This window comes from Carassius gibelio, chromosome A9, assembly GCF_023724105.1.
Source record: "Carassius gibelio isolate Cgi1373 ecotype wild population from Czech Republic chromosome A9, carGib1.2-hapl.c, whole genome shotgun sequence".
NCBI classification, from domain to species: domain Eukaryota; kingdom Metazoa; phylum Chordata; class Actinopteri; order Cypriniformes; family Cyprinidae; genus Carassius; species Carassius gibelio.
The window spans coordinates 23,440,648-23,457,691 of NC_068379.1; the positions used below are offsets into that span (position 1 = coordinate 23,440,648).

The following is a 17,044-nucleotide window of genomic DNA, read 5'->3' on the forward strand; positions in this document are numbered from 1 at the left end:
ATGTTTTTTATTTAATTTTTTCCGTTTTTTTTTTTTTTTTTTTGTTATTGTTGTTTTGATGGTATGTTATCTAAACATCAACATTTTAAATGTTATTTATTTAATCTGACTGTAGTTCGTCCATTTTTTTTTTAGATATTAAATATCACCCATATTATGTTTTATTTAATTTTATTTTATTTTATTGGGATTCATGAGCAGTAAATTATTTAGATAGAAGTGATTTTTATTATTGAGGTTTCATTTTTAAAATGGAAAAGTAATGTTTAACATTAAAATAGTAGGCTAGCTTAATATGAATTTACATTCATCATCATCATCTGCGTACACTTCAAGCACTGCCCATAATGCTTTTGCGTCCAGCCACGTCACACAGACTCACACGCACGCCGAATTTTGCCGAACAAAGCCGATGCTAAATCGAACTACGACGAAGATGAGACGGAATTGCCCGAAGCTGAAATGTATCAAACTTGAGCACAAGCATCTGCTATGAAATCTACATGAAGAGCTCAGCGTTCACGATAGTATACTAGCCAAATATCTCAAAAAGGATTATAATGTCTTAATATATATCAAAACGCCTTGTGTCAGTGGGTATGTGCAGCTAACAGTTACAGTGCATGCAGTAAGAGTCGTTTAATTTCGTGCTGCTAACAGTCTTGCTATGGTAGCAGTGACATCTACATCACTGCGTATAACTCCAAAGTGTATTTTTAGTTATTTGCTTTCAGTTATAAGCTTGTATAATTAGATGTGTGCTTTTGTTGTGTATAGGACTGTCGGCCGATGTGATCTGATGACAAGCTATCAGCAAACATGCTAATGTTATTATTAGCTTAGCACAGTGTACTGCAGATTTCATGAGTGTTAGATATCGAATATAGATATAGATATAGTATAGAATTCATACGAGACTCTAGACTTTATCAGTCGTACTTATTTCATATTATTTTAGTTTCTACTTTAGTATATTCTAAGTTGTCAGCAGAAACCAGAGATTGGGGTGGTGCATTAACGTTACATGCTCTGAATTCTGGTTTTCTTTCATTCTTCCAGGTGTCTGTAAGATGTCTATGGTGCTGTTTGCCTCTGTGGTGAGAGTAAGAGATGGTCTACCACTCTCGGCCTCCACAGACTATGAACAGGATAAAGGATTTCAGGAGACTAAGAAACATCTCAAGGGTCTGTCCAAAAAACTCAGCCAGTTTCCTGATCGCTGCTCGCTCAGATCTGGCCTTTACAACATTAAGTGAGTTATTCATGCAGTCGTGTTAAACCAACTGTGGTGTTCGCAGTGTGTTACACTGGAAAAGCATTTGTACTTAAATGGATTTTGACATTTTTTAATATGACAATGTGGCTGCTGTCTGTAAGTTCCATGCAGTGTAAATGTTTTATTAATTACTGAGCTAATATAATCGTACACATTTAGAACCATGCTTTTTGCAATTCTTCTTTACTAACTCACAGTTAATCTCTATACACACCTACTGCATACAATTTCTGCCAAAATCTCAGTGCTACACAAGCTTACAATATAGTTATCTACCATAGCAAACCGGCAAAAGCAAACTCTATGTTATATTTCTAATGACTGTCTATCAGAACTAACTATATTATATTGATGGTACATGGGGAAGCAATCATGCACGAATCGTCCATTTCAATTCAAATTGATGTGAAAGCATTTTTGATAAAGAAACCGTTCACTCAAAAATGTACATTCTGTCATCATTTACTCACCTTCATGTTGTTGTTTTCCATACAGTGCAAGCATATAGTGACGGTGGGCTATTAAGCTCCAGAAATAATTTTAAAACACAGTAAACCTAATCTACTTATACGGTACATATGTTTTGGAGTTTGACAGATTGTATGGTAGCTGTAACATTCTTCAGAATATCTCATTTTGTGTTCTGTAAAAGAAAAAAGTCTTACAGGATTGGAACAACTGACTATAATGACTAAATAATGACAGATTTTTCATTTTTGGGTGACCGTCCCTTTAATTAAAACTTCCCGGCGAACACAAATGACACAGTGGGGTGGACTGCTCTGACTGCCAACTGTTCTCCTTCAGCAAGGTCTAATTCAGATGCATTACACTGAGGGACCCAGGGGTGATCACTTCGTAGTCTGGCTGCTATTCATCACTCCAAATTTCATAAGCAGGCTCTGGAGTGACTCAATGGATTGTTTCATCTCTCCAAACAGAATTCAATCTGAAGAGACACAAGTTTCTTTCCTGAGGCGAGTCACAAAACTGTCCTCAAAGAGAAAACAAAGTGTTTAAAGATAACTCTGTGAACATACTGATTCAGAACGGGTGTAAAGGCTGATTTTTAAACAGTGTGGTTGTTTGGATTTTCATGTCTTTGAAATGGACTTCAATTGTCCATTCAATAATCCCATCCTATCTGTCCACAGATCTCCACGTGTCCAATTAAATTGAGTATGATGTAAACTATTACATGTCTTGCTTTTCATAGTTTCACAAGCTCTCTTGGAGTCGGGTACTTGATGGTTTGCACAGAAACCTATCCCAATGTCCTGGCCTTCAGCTTCCTGGACGAGCTTCAGAGAGAGTTCATTGTGACGTATGACACCAAGCGGATCAACAGCGCCTTGAGGCCCTTCTCTTTCATTGAGTTTGGTGAGTTTCTAGAGGCCGTTTCTGACAGAAATCTCTTTGTGCAGAAGGGGACTTTATTTAAATATATTTTCAATATCATTTAATAAATACATTTCTATTTAAACCACTGTTCAAAGGTTTGGGGTCAGTAAGATGTTTTAATGTTTTTGAAATAAGAGTCTAATACGCACCAAAGCTGGATTCATTTGATCAAAAAATACAGTTAAACCAGTAATATTGTGAAATATGATTACAATTTAACATAACTTTTTTTATCTGTTCTGAAAAGCTGAATTTTCAGCAGCCATTGCTTCAGTGTCACATGGTCCTTCAGAAATCATTCTAATGTGATGATTTGGTGCTCAAACCCAATTTCTTATGTTGTGCTGCCTAATATTTTTGTAGAAACTGTGGTACTTTTTTCAGGATTTTCATGATTGATGAATGGAAAATTCATAAGAACAGCATTTAATTAATAAACAAATCGTCTGTAACATTAGAAATATCTATAATATCACAACTTTTGATACATTTAATTCATCCTTGCTGAATAAAATATTAGTTTCTTAGAGGGAACATTTCTTCACCGTTAACTAAGAGTTGTTCCTTAATAAACTCCTAACTTCCTTCTTATTAATAGTTAGTATTAAGGAAGTTGTTAAGTTTAGGTAAGGTATGGGGAAGGATCTAAAAACATGGTCGTGCAGAATAAGGTATTAATATGTGCTTTATACGCACTTATAAACCCGTCGGTTTGCAGTAAATGTCATTTATTACTCAAAAGTTCAACTCAAACATGATCTTCAACTACATAACAACTTATGAATAATCAACAAGCCAGTAATGAGACTGATTTAAGTTTCATGAACCTTAAGCACACTTGCATCATTTAGAGACGGACATCACTGAAAGTAATAAGAACTTGCAGTTCAGTGAGTGACTAAGTCAGATGTTGATGCAGTAATCGTTCTGGACTGCATTTCCCAAAAGCATAGTAAGCCTGAAGAAACCCTCGGCAGAAATTGTCTCTAGGATCTGCTTAGACTAATGGATGGCTGATGGATTCGTCAGGCTTATTCAAACTGATTACTATTACTATTATTATTCAGAATTAAAAGAATCTGCCAATAAGAATCAGGACAATGCATTTTCTTGTCATTATTTAGTTTGTCTCATCTCATTTTATTCAGACTAAAATATTTGGAATAATTAGTTCTGCTTATATTAGGGTTTTTTTTTTAACATGGGCAGTTTTGGCAACCTTGCGCATTCGTTGAGTCTCTGAAGAATGGCGAGTTTGAGTAAACACTAATGGAGTTGCATCTAGTGTGGAACATTTAAATGTAGTCACTTATAAGGCTGCACCTTGTTTAGGAAATCTTTGGGATTTATCGTAATAAAAAAATAAACGCAACCTCAAGATCATCCATTTAATGTGATTTGAAATGCTCGGAAGCCACTTGTAACATAGACCATGTTGTGTCTGAAGCATTCATTTACTGTGTCCTGTGTCGTTTTTATGGTTTTGACAGATAACTTCATTCGGAAAACCAAGCAACGTTACAACAGCCCACGTTCCCTCTCGACCAAGATTAATCTGGCCGACATGCAGACTGAGATCAAGCTCCGGCCTCCTTATCAGCTGTCCGCGGAGGACATCAGATCAATCAACGGCTTCTCACAACACGAGCAGTCTAAATATAAAGGCATAGGTAGAGAACACAACATTCCCACTTTTCTTCTCCCAAATCAGAGCGTTTTGAAAGACCATGAGCACATACATACTCAGAACAGCTTAGGATAATGGTAGACGCTTTGCACGGCAGGTTACCCTTGGCAGATCTTCAAATCTCGTTATTTTGCTACAGTTTGACACAGATTTTATGCTTGATTTATTCCTGCAGCTCCTAATCAAATGCTGGAGGCCATCACCCTGTCGGGTATCGTCGCCTGCGTCCTAAGTGTCCTGTGTGGCGCTCTTAACTTGCTGCGGGGAGTCCACGCAATAGAAAGCGTATTGCAGGTAACTTAAATCATGCACTAATATTAATGCTGGCACTTTATTTTGGGCTTTGTTTCTTTTATTGATGAAAACGTTGGACTAAACATTACTTTTAAATGTGGAAGTGCCATTGTAATCTAATAAATCATAACTAATGGATAGTAAAAGTTCTCTTGAATAATTCGTCAGACTTTGCACTTATGTGATTTTCCTCTCGCGTAAACAAAACAGTTTTGCTTCGCTTTGTATAATGCACTGATAAGTGAGCACTCGAGTCTTGGCTCCAAGTAATTCATCCTGTGTTTTAGCACATAGCTTCCTGTTGTAATTTGTTCACTCTTTAACACAGCACCCTGTCTCTCCACTTTTTCTGCTTCCATCTGCAGAACGAGGATGAAGACTTTAATTACGTGATTGCTTTTTTCCTCGGAACCACGGCCTGTTTGTATCAGGTAAGTGACAGCCGTCAGACTGTGAGTTACTGTCAGCCTGCCAGCCTTCATTTCCTCTGCCCTCCGTCTCTGTCTGACCAACCGATGCTAATATATCACATCTGGAAAATTGCCGAAACATTGTGTTTTTATTAGCATCAAACAAAAGCAGCTAGTATTGAAGATACTTAATACTAAAATAGTATTTTTTTCTTCTGTCCTCATAGCAATGTACATTTTCAAAAATGGATATTAATATGTTCACTTGGTTTCAGAGAATACACTTCTGTTCATTTTATTTATTTATTTTTTAAGAAATTTGTACCTTTTTTCAGTAGGGATGCATTAACTTGATCAAAACTACGATATGAAGGTATTATGTTTTTGTACTGTACTGAATTTACTTCTTTCTGCTTAAAAACGTTTTCCTCTTCTTTCTGTTTCTATATGTAGTGCTACTTGTTCGCGCACTTCTCAGTTTGGAGGAACATCAAGTCATTCCTGGCCTTTGCTATGATCTGTCTATGTAACATGTATCTGTATGAACTCCGTAACTTGTGGCAGATCCTCTTTCACGTGACGGTGGGAGCGTTCATCACTCTGCAGATCCACCTGAGACAACCGCAGGGCAAATCACCTGACTACAACGTTTGACCCAATATGGAAACCCCAACCTGTTCCCACCCCATCTGAGGACAAAATAACTATTTTGAATCAGGTTTAACCAATTATTTTGATGTTGTTCAAGAAACACTTCCTGCTGTTTGACATCCAGTTGCAGTCACAGATGAGAAACCGTTGTTCTGATTGAAGCAAATGGTTCATTACAGTATTAGATTCATGCATGGAATATTAAAGAAAGCATTACTATATGAATCTGATGTGCACAATTAATATATTTTCCAATAAGAAGGAGTTTTAGTTATTTTTTTGTTTTAATTGACATCACGACTTAAAAAGACGGCTCACCCAAAAATGAAAATTCCGTCAAGATTTTCCAAAAAATGTTCACAGGGCTTTCCTCCATACAATAAACGTGGATTGTGAACAGGGTCTGTCAATTATATATAAATATATATATATATATATATATATATCTATATATCTCGACAGTTGTGGTAATTATTCACATTTTATTGTGTTAAAAAGCAGCTTATGCATTCATCTAAACATCTTCATTTGTGTTTCACGGAATAAAGAAATTATTAAAAATGTCATTTTTGGGTGAGCCATACAAGGTCCTTTACAATGCAATTTTAGATATATTTTGTATGATTTTTTTCTCTATTTTGATTGTTGAAACTCATGCAAGATTTTTTTTTATAGCTGCCTATATACTGTATGTGAAATGTAACATTGCTGGATTTTCACTCATTTCCACAGGTTTTATTTTGTCATATGCTTTCATAGATGCCTAGTTTGAGTGTCACTGTGGTCATTAGTCAGACGTCTCTTCTCTAAAAGCATAATCAGATGTGTTATTTATCAGTCCTCTATGCTATCTGCAGGTGTGCTTCCTGCAAATGAATGTGGTTGGCTAAGAGAGAAACTGAATCACTCTAATATCACTCTCAGTGTTTGCTGCCTTTTGACAATGGATCTTTTCAGTGACCATGTTGTGCTGTATGAATGAGTTATGTTTTATTCTCTTTCTATTCACCTGGTTTGTTTTCACTGTGCAAATGACAAGTTGAACGCATGATTGCCAGATTAAGGGTCAGGGGGTTTCAAAATTCTTCAAATGTACATGCATTTCTTTTTCTTTTTTCCCAAAGTGTCAGTGATCAAAGATTGAATCTTCATCTTTGCATTGCAGTGTACCTCGATGCTCCCTCTCCAGCAGTAGTGCATTGCCAGTGTGTGTTTGTATGCAAATGAAAGGCCCTGTCCTGAAACCATCAGTAAAAGCCTTGAATTTGTATATCTTGTGGCTTTTTTTTTACACTTTATACATTTATACATTAGCAACTTGAGTAGGGATATGTAGAGATACACGGTTTTTTATAAGTTATAAATAAAACAAAGATTATTGGAGTTTAGCAAGAAAGTACTTTTTTTTGTCTAGTCACTCGTTTCTTTGTAAATGTGAAATTGTTTCTACATCAGTTTTTTTACAAACACTTTTTACTTCAGTTTCTTTCATGCATGAAAATGTTTAAATATGTGCTTTTAAGTCACTGAAGTCAAGTGTGGAAAGGATCTCACCCAATTACTAAACTTGTTATTCTCAAAACCTTAGAGCTGCAGTTATGATGAAGATGAGGATGATGATGATTGTGGTTATTAGAGGGAGTTATTTGGCTTATAGAAGCGTGACTAATGAAAGAAATGTTCCAGGTGATGCAGTGAATGCTTTTGTGTATGTGAAAATTACAGCCCATTTAGGCTTATTTGTACTCAGTGAGGGGGAAAAGTCTGTACGTTTCTGACGTCTGTGTAATTGATGTTATTTTTTCCAGCTTATGTTCACTACTGATCTAATTTTACAGTTGCAAAGCCCACTACTGTGATTGGAAGTCTTGAATCACAAAGTGCGGGACAAAGGTGTTGAAAAAACACAAGTTAAAAAAATACATTTGAGACCATTTCACTTTTAATGCTGTATTTCTCTCCATTAAAAAATAAAAATAGTATGATTAAGGTTGATTTATTTGAAGAAGAAAAAATAGAAAATTGACAAAAAGTAGCCTACCTAAAAAATTATTAATAAAAATCCTTCGTTCAAGGATTCCAGAACTGCATCAAATGGGTAAGAAATTATTTTTAGTGTTTCTATGTTTTATTTTTATGACATTGTGCTTCGCCTCAGGTCTTTCTACCTCTTGACTGCAGGATCAAACCCAAACTGATACTGTTTTTAATGTCTGTGAAATGTCATTCTCACGCCCAGCACAAAAACCTTTCCTTAATGCTTCATAAAACAGCTTTATTCAGTCAAACTGATCGGACCGGACGCATGCAGAGACCAAATTCAAATACAGCCAAACGAGGGTATTTCATGGGCAAATTTTTAAGATAAAAAAGGTCAGGTTTGTCAGTGGGGAAAGCGCACTCAAATTATGTGAATTATAACATGACCAAACAGCCGCTCTGTTGGGTTTTCCGTTCTTCTATTTCTTGATACAATTTGTTTATGGCACTGAAAAGAGCTCAGTTTTAAGGTTTCATGAAAAAAAATTAAGTGACAAATTTTTAAACTGGCATACAATAATTAATAACATCGAGAGCTGTACACGTTTTCATACAGACATTAGAGAAGCAAGTTTCCCCAGAGTCGCCAAATGAAAGCGCACTGCTGCCACCTCCTGGATATTTAATGCAACATCCCAATTTTACACACAAATTTTAATTATATTTGTATGTGATGCGATGTAATAAAATACCATTGCATTTCTTGAAGGAAATACCTTGAAATGTACTTGAAAGGCACCTTTGTCATAACAATAGTCTAGATGTCCAGCTGTCTTAGCACACAATCATCTGAAATGTAAATACGGAAAAGGTTAATAACTATATCACAGTGTGCAAATGACAAATCCCGATTTGATATGCAAATATTATAATGCATGGCTGTTATAATGCATGGCTATTATAATGCGTATAATACATGGCTGCTCAAATATGACAATTTTGACTTATATTAACGTCACCTTCTATTTCCTTTTTTTTTTTTTTTTGGCTCAACAGCCTCAGTTCTCGTCCATTATAACTGTATGGACCTAAAAATAAAATTTCCACAGGGAAAATAAACCGATAATAGGCTACAGACTGAAAATGTCGACTAAATGTAATTTTTGAGTGAACGGCTTCAGGTGTATTACCAAAAGCATCTACTAAACCAATTAAATTGTCAAATACTGTGGAGAAGAACACAAGTGCAATTTCAAATTTGTACTTTTTTGCAGGCACTGTAATGATCATAACTACATGATTTCATAATTAGTTATATTAGTTTATTTGGATGTTTAAAAAAACAGCATGGAGTTTTGACACTGCAGATAAGCAAAGACAATCCAAGATGAAGCTCAACTGGAATAAATGCTAGAACTCAGCAGGACATGGGCTAATATTATGCATTTATTCGACATCTCTTACCTCAGTGCTTTTGTTTGGATAACAAACAAAAGGAAATTAATTAAAGCTGAAGTGTGTTTTTAATGTTTAAATACTTTATCCTCCCAGTTAAATATGAAGAGATACCTACTAAGCCATTCAAAAACTAAATCCTGCGATAAAGAATATAACTTTGCTCTTTGAGAATCCTGACCATTTGGCTCAACCAATGGCGTGAGTCGAGGGTGGGGCTAACTTTCATTTGACCAATGGCGGTAAAGGAGCGTATCCAATCCGTTTGGTGCTGCTAACGGCGCAGAATATACACACTTCACCTTTAACTTAGGAATTCATATGGCAACTGCCTTGTCTAGCATTAAAACACCTTACTACATGTGCCATGGTGACATGAAATACAAAAAACATTCAACCAGAGCTTTTATTTTCAAATTCATGGCAAGACAATGACACTAAATGTTTTGAGTAAAATATAGAGTCTGGAAGCCCAGCTGGGTCCAAGTTTTGATAAGCTCGAACAGGACCGAATAGTTTATGGTTTTATAACACGTTTGAGAAAATGCAGATTTTTTCAACACATCATATCATAATACTATCTGAATTAAATGAAGATCTGAAACAGGCAAAGCAAACAAACAAAAAGTGTCACTTTATGGAGTAGCCTATTTGTTTGTGTACACACTCCATACAAAGGCCTCATTGGAGAAAATGGACATTCATTGGGTCGTACCATCAGACTGAACTGGGAGAAGGAAATGCTGGTCGAGCTGCAGTTCAAAAATGGTGAAGATATGTGGCATAACAGAATCATCCCTAGAGGATCCAAACGCACCACGCACCATAAACGAAGGCTAAAATCAATATTTGCAGATGTGTTTGCCAAGCTTTAAACGACTGTGGCTGTTCTGAAACACTCACTTGCCATTTCACCTTGTGCAAATCCATTTCTACTCATAATTACATTGTAGTGTACTTGACAGGATGCAGAAACCCTTTTTGGAGAAAGGCCAAACATATTCTGCTTACTTGGTTACAAGGCTAGTTACTGATTTTATCCAAATGGATGCAGCGACAAAAGAGTGACTGAATTTACACTTAAAAACCTCTCTCCTGTTCAGATGTGCAGGATTGTAGCATTCCATTAGGCATGTACACACACACACACACACACACGTGTTTATAGACAGCATTCTAATATATTAATATATAAAATATATCATCTAAAATAGCTTTGACAATTTGGCTTTTGGAGTCAAAATATAAAATGTTAAAATACAAAAACAGCCATATTTGACTGTTCTCTTCTGTCCTTAAAAGTGTCTTCGGTGTATACAAGTGTCTGTAGTTCTGTGAATTAAAATTTGTAAGTCACATGCCCTGTTTATGCCACCAGCGACTTGCATGTCACCATCCGCCGTACTGGTTGGTTGATTGTATAATCAAATTTTTTACAGACAACAAACCAATTTATGCTGCTAAAATGAACATTCTGGAAGGAACGTGTCGTATGCAAGTTGTAAGAGTGCATTATGCATCATATTAAAGCTGAAGAAGAATCAGTGAGTGCTCTTTGTAAATGTGGACAGCCATTTATCTGTCTCGAAAGCATAAACACTGGGCTATTTGGGTTCACACACACTTAATTGTCCTGCACATGATTAGAGACATAAATTGCAAAATTTATTCAAAGTGGTTCTCGACTGCAGTCTCTGACTGAAGACAGACTGACATGCTTCATCAGGTCAGTCTAAATTTGTTGCATTTTTGGACATGGGCAAATCCAAACACTGAAAATTAATGACTTTGGGTCCTTTCAAGTTAATTCTCAACTCTAGATCATTCAGAGGTAACATTAGCTGCATTACCACTAACAACCACAGTCGCTGCGGCAAAGTTTGGGAAACCATAAAGGGTTTATACAGCTGCTGTGCTGACTATGGCCTACCATATATTAGCTCATTGTGATACCTCTTATCTATTGTGATATCACCCAGACAGTGTTGAACCCAACAGAACCATATGAAGAGAACTCTTTACATACACTGATGAATCATATACACATAAAACATGTGTTTTACAGGTATATTGGCTTCAGTTTTTTTATGCAGTTTTGTTCTGGAGCAACCAGGACCAGTCGGTGGAGTAAGATCGCAGTCCCGCCACACCTGAGAGAGCCAAAGCCAGGTGCAGAGAATGCAGTTCATCTGTCCTTTCTTGGCAATATAAGAAATATAAGACTGGGAGAACTGCTTGGTATGCCTTAGGATTCCTTTGTTTCTTTGGTCTCTGAGGATGAACCATCTTTCTGAGCTGTTCCATGTCTTAAATAAAGCCCTCCATTAAACCTATAAGAAGTCTCAAGTATGCAAAGAAGCCACTTTGTTTCTGAACAAATCCTATCGTGATTGGTCCAGGAGGATGCACTTCAACCGCCAGGCAGGCCCGGCCCAGAGCGTCTCCTCTCCATATCATCTCAGAAATGTTCTGAATATCAGACGTTGAGTGTTAACTGCTTTTAGGTCCTCCATTTAGGAAGTAAGTTGTCATTTCTCCTTTGCCCTTGACTTTCACAACGCCTCTGCACTCCAGTATGTAGTTATAGGAGCTTAGAACCTGGTAGAGGTCAGTTGTGACCTGATACAGAGAGAAATTAAGCACACATGAGTATTTATAAAGGTCGAAGAGTTTGTAAAGCAGGATCGACAGATTTACTGATCTAAACCTGAGACCACTAATAACAAAAGCTTGTGTTCTGCAATTAAAAAAAAAAACTATTATTAATAATAATAAATAATTACACGAAATAATGAAAAATGATTTACCTTTTTTAATTAATATTGTATATTTCAAATTAGATTATACTGATCTGCATTGTATTTTCTTAATCATTTTGAATTGCTGATTCCACAAATTGTGCCTGTTTTGCTCTAGCACATCACACTTTCTCACAAAATATGTGCAAAACTTATAGCACTTCATGCTTTTGTCAATGATTTATAAGGTGAATAAGTCTCGTATTATATACATTCACACACACACACACACACACACGTTTGTTTTTGTGAAAAGTGGGAACATCCCATAGGCGTAATGGTTTTTATACTGTACAAACTGTATATTCTATCACCCTTCACCAACCCTACACCTAACCCTAACCCTCACAGGAAACTTTGTGCATTTTTACTTTCTTAAAAAAAACTCATTCTGTATGATTTATAAGCGTTTTGAAAAATGGGGACATGGGTTATGTCCTCATAAGTCACCCTCTACTTGTAATACCTGTGTCATACCCATGTCATTATACAGAGTTGTGTCCTGATATGTCACAAAAACAAGAGCACACACACACACACACACACACACACACAATTTGTGAAAAAACTATGTGGGGGAAAAATCTTTTATTATATATCAAATTAGGTCATATTAAGTCTTTAACAGCAAATAAGCAGACTTTTTTTTGAAGATTTAGGGCCTATTATTGTTATTAATAACAATTTAAGTGAAAATTTTAATAAACCACAAAACAGCAGCAACACTGAATATTTGTCAATCATGTCACATGATGTTTCTTTATAACATTTTCAAAATCTTAAAACTGTATTTTTCCAGGTTTAATTGTGATATTTAAAAAAAAAAAAAAACAGATTTTTAGTGTGGACTCAATCAAACATGCACCTCACCTGTATTCTCTCCGGTACCCCAGTGCTGTCCATACGGCTGGCTACATTCACAGTATTCCCCCATATGTCATATTGCGGTTTACGAGCCCCTATGACACCAGCCACCACGGGACCCATATTGAGACCTACAGTACAAGGTCATTTATGAGCTCTCTTGACAACATACTTTTCATTTTACAACAGTAAAATATATGGGTCAAGTCTTTGTCTGACAAAGTGTTTAAATCCTACAGAAAGTCTTTTTTGAAAGGGTAAAGGGCCCATTTGATAAAATGACACAAATGAAAATTATATTATTAAATTTAAGTGTGGCTACGCCAAATCCTTACCGATCTTCATTTTGAAGTTATTGAAAGAGTGCTCATTGATATATTTCATCTGGTCCATGAGGCGCATAGAGTAGTCAGCTAGAGCGCGAATGTGTGACCTTCCTGCTTTATCATAAGTGGAGTCATTAAGCCCAGACGCGGCCATATAGGTGCTGCCAATGGTTTTGATCTTTTCTAGTTGACGAAACTGATCCTCACTAATGATCTGCAAGAAAAGTGAAATAAGGTGATGACTTTCATCTAGAAATGAGAAGGAATTAAAATTCTACATTTCTAAGAACACAATTATTTTAGAAACATGTGAAGATGCAGGTTTTACAAAACACACACACACACACACAGGTGTAAATTTGAAATAAAGACCAACTGTTTCAAAGGAAATTTAAAATCTTGGATGCAAGAACTAAAAAAAATAGAATAAACCTAGTTTAAAAAAATAAGGTCTGTTTTCCATTTATTTACTAATAAATACTAAATGATAATAAAAATGAATTTAAAAAACACTACAAAGCATACGTACTGTATATACAGATTTTTATGAATAAACATTTAAATATAGATTATTTAAAATTGATTAGTTGTAATTATTTTTTTGTTTTATTAATATTTTTTCATGACTATCATGATATCTTTTCAACACCAACTGCAGCTTTTGCAAATAAGGTTTAGGAAATGAAATACGAGAAGTTACCGTACCTCATCAAAGTCAGCGATGATCTCGTTGAGGAGTCTCAAGCACTCCACACCTTCATTATTGGCCTCCAGTTCCACGTAGAACTCGGAGAAGTTGCTGATAGAAGCAAACATGACAGCCACACATTCGCACGACTGATAATACAGCTCGTCGTTCCGCCGCTCGCGTGCCAGAAAGTGTGCGGCCACATCTTTGGGCAAGATGTTGTGGAGAAGCCGACGGTTGTAGGCCTGAAGTTCCTCCATCTCCTCCTTCTCCTCTGTGGCCTGTGAATACAAAAAAAATTGAGGAGCATGCTACAAATAACAGAAAGGTAGCGCAAACAACTTGATAAATGCTGCACTGCTGCAACACTGAAAGCCAAACTGGATCATTTGATGGACAGCAATACATATTTAACAGTTTGCACAAAATATCTGCATTATTGCAAGGTCATACACAGATGAACAGACCTGTAACTTCCAGAGAAAGTCCAGTCTGGCTGTAGACTCCACCTGCTGTGCATGAAGGTAGAGCGCCAGCACAAAGACCGTGATGACGACTGGAGTCATGATCTTCAGAGGAACCCGAGTGTCTTTCACGGAGCTACAACAAATAGATCACTGAGCATCAATGATTTCACACTAAAAGACAACAGCATGATGATCTACAGCATTCAAATCCAATCACATACATGTTAATCTGTTAACATGATTACTATCATATAACAAGACTATCAGGCTACACAGCAATCTTTATAGTCATGCAATAAAAACAACACGCTCTCTGCCATTTCTTTAAGATCTGGGTTTATATTTCATTGATTTTATCTTACCTTGTTCCATTAATACACTCTCTGTGAACAGAAAGAAAAAGCAAATGTGCTGTATCAGATGGACAGAGCACAGCAGACAACACTTTATCTTCAACTGATAAGACAAACCAGCAAGGAAACACTCAACAGAGGATCCATTATCATGGCTATGTATAGTTGTAAACTAAAGTTGACTGAATTACAGTAACTGATACTGTGAAAATTGATATTGTGCCACTTATGCTACTGCTCAAAAGTCTGGAAATTAAAACTTCAAATAAATGCGTTTGAACTCAATTCATCTAGTACTGAAAGAAAATGGATCACAGTTTTCACAATAAAAAATAATTAATCAGAACAACTGCTTTCAACATTGATAAGAAATGCTTCTTAAGCAAAAAAAAAATCAGTATATTAGAAGGATTTCTGAATGATCATGTAACACTGATTAATTAAGATAAAAAATTCAGCTTTGCATCACAGGAATAAATTAAAATACAATGGAAAATATATATTTTAAACTGTAATATTTCAGAATATTATTGTTTTACTGTTTTTGATCAAATAAATGGAACCCTTGCTAGCAGACATCTTTCTAAACCGATTTTATAATTTTTTTTAATGTAAAAATAAAATAAAATACTTTTTAACAGTGTGCATTCAAGCACAAGTTCACAACTGTGTTAAAGAATATTTAGCAGTCCCATAAATTTGGTAAGGACATGTTCCAACATTATTAAAAAATTTATAATAAAATAAACGAGACATAACCTTACGGTCAAAAAAAAAAATCTACAATTTTCTATAGAATGTATGATATGAATGAGGATGATGATGAGGGCGATGCTGATCCGAGTAATTGTACTAAAATCTAGATACTCACATGGCATTGGCCATGACCAGCAGGTCCACGTTGTCAAAAAGGCTGACCTCAGGCACCTCCATGACGAGCACGTACAGGATCTCAATGAAGAGCATGAGGAAGAGTTTACCAATACTGCTGACCTGTAGGAACACTGAGCAGGCCAGTAAACTGAGCAGCACACATGAAGAGAAATACTGTCGAGAGAAAAACATTCAGGCATTAGTCTTTCTCTTTCCCCTTAACTTATTCCATATATGATTTATCAAAAAGACAAGCATTTCAGAGAAGTGGCCAAAATTACAACTATGAAAAATAAATGTAAAGGCCTATCACTGCTGGAAAATATTGATTTAAGTTGTCAGGCATGGAACATTGTACTATAAGCTGGTTCAAGCTGGTCCAAACAAGTTAGTAACTAGTCCAAATCTGACTATATACCGTAAAGGGATAGTTCACTCAAAAATGTACAATAGTTGAAAATGTACAGTATCACCCTCAGGCCATTCAAGATGATGAGTTAATAAACTTGTAAGGCAAAAGCTGCATTTTTCTAATAAACAAATCTGTCATTAAGACGTTTTAATCCAATTCATAATAACGTACCCTCTAGCAAAAAAAAGTACATCCCTTGTTGTGCTTCCACAACAAAATCAACCAACATACTTATTTGTTTAGAACTGTTTTTGCTTGTAAACAACACTTGATCTGTGGATATTTCTCTCCTGATTCAGACGAGACGACTTTCACTGGAGAAAGTCAAATGATGGATAGAAGACTCATAATTCAACTGAAAGCAATGGTTCGGAGTTAAAAACAAACTTAATAGCTGATGGACTGAAGTCGCTTTGAATAACTTGTGTATTATAATGTTTTTATCAGCTGTTTGGTCTCTCATTCCGACGGCACCCATTCACTACAACGAATCCTTTGGGTAGGGCAAGTGATGTAATGCTAAATTTAAAAACTCAAACTTATCTGCATCTTGGAATGGTCAGAAGTGGAGTACATTTTCCAGCATATTTTATTTTATTTTATGTGTACTATTCACTATGTCACAAACTAAACTGATCCGAGAACAGTGTCACACCTCTGGGAAATTGCAGGTGGGTGACGAGCTGTTGCAGAGGCTGCCCTGAGACCAGAGGGAGTAGTTGAAAGAAGAGCAGCGGACATGGAAAGCTTTTACATGGCTGGGGCTGATGTTAAACTCCTGCCCTAAACATGTCTTCAGGTCATCCGTACTGCAGGTAAACTACAGGACAGATAAAAATGATTCTCAGATGAAGGTACGTGACAGTATTTCATTTAAACCTTACAAATCAGAAAAGCAAACTGTGAAGCACTTCCATTTTAAAAGTCAATTACTTCAGATTATATGATTTCAGTGCCACTAGCAACACTATACATGATTGCAAAACTATTTCTAATTTTGAAAGTCTTGAAATATTGTCAGACGTTAGTTGTATGACTACATGGATACATAGTGTATGTATCGCTAGTGTATGAAATAACTAAATATCAGAGGCATTAAGGCACAGAAT

At 36.0% G+C, this 17,044-nt stretch overlaps 2 protein-coding genes across 4 annotated transcripts in view; one reads left to right on the forward strand and one right to left on the reverse strand.

The window, feature by feature from the left end:
* The first annotated feature begins 406 nt into the window (after window positions 1-406).
* sec22a (SEC22 homolog A, vesicle trafficking protein) lies at window positions 407-6,989 on the forward strand. 2 transcript variants are annotated; one of them, XM_052606502.1, is made up of 7 exons: window positions 407-628; window positions 1,060-1,252; window positions 2,493-2,656; window positions 4,168-4,347; window positions 4,540-4,658; window positions 5,024-5,089; window positions 5,522-6,989. In XM_052606502.1, the coding sequence occupies exons 2-7, from the start codon at window positions 1,071-1,073 to the stop codon at window positions 5,720-5,722; spliced, it is 912 nt and encodes a 303-aa protein (XP_052462462.1). In that variant the 5' UTR covers window positions 407-628; window positions 1,060-1,070; the 3' UTR covers window positions 5,723-6,989. The 2 variants fall into 2 exon arrangements, with proteins under 2 accessions (XP_052462462.1, XP_052462461.1); XM_052606501.1 differs by having other exon boundaries at window positions 408-597.
* Window positions 6,990-8,999: 2,010 nt separating this feature from the next.
* The window catches only part of LOC128020010 (adenylate cyclase type 5), a 73,564-nt gene continuing 65,519 nt past the window's right edge, over window positions 9,000-17,044 (reverse strand). For both annotated transcript variants that reach the window (XM_052606504.1, XM_052606503.1), the window contains exons 14-21: window positions 16,591-16,755; window positions 15,522-15,697; window positions 14,660-14,680; window positions 14,298-14,430; window positions 13,848-14,111; window positions 13,152-13,356; window positions 12,823-12,947; window positions 9,000-11,773 (exon numbers count right to left, since the gene is read on the reverse strand). In XM_052606504.1, coding sequence (XP_052462464.1) covers window positions 11,645-11,773; window positions 12,823-12,947; window positions 13,152-13,356; window positions 13,848-14,111; window positions 14,298-14,430; window positions 14,660-14,680; window positions 15,522-15,697; window positions 16,591-16,755 — 1,218 coding nt within the window. In that variant the 3' untranslated portion in view covers window positions 9,000-11,644. The remainder of the gene's footprint in view (window positions 11,774-12,822; window positions 12,948-13,151; window positions 13,357-13,847; window positions 14,112-14,297; window positions 14,431-14,659; window positions 14,681-15,521; window positions 15,698-16,590; window positions 16,756-17,044) is intronic.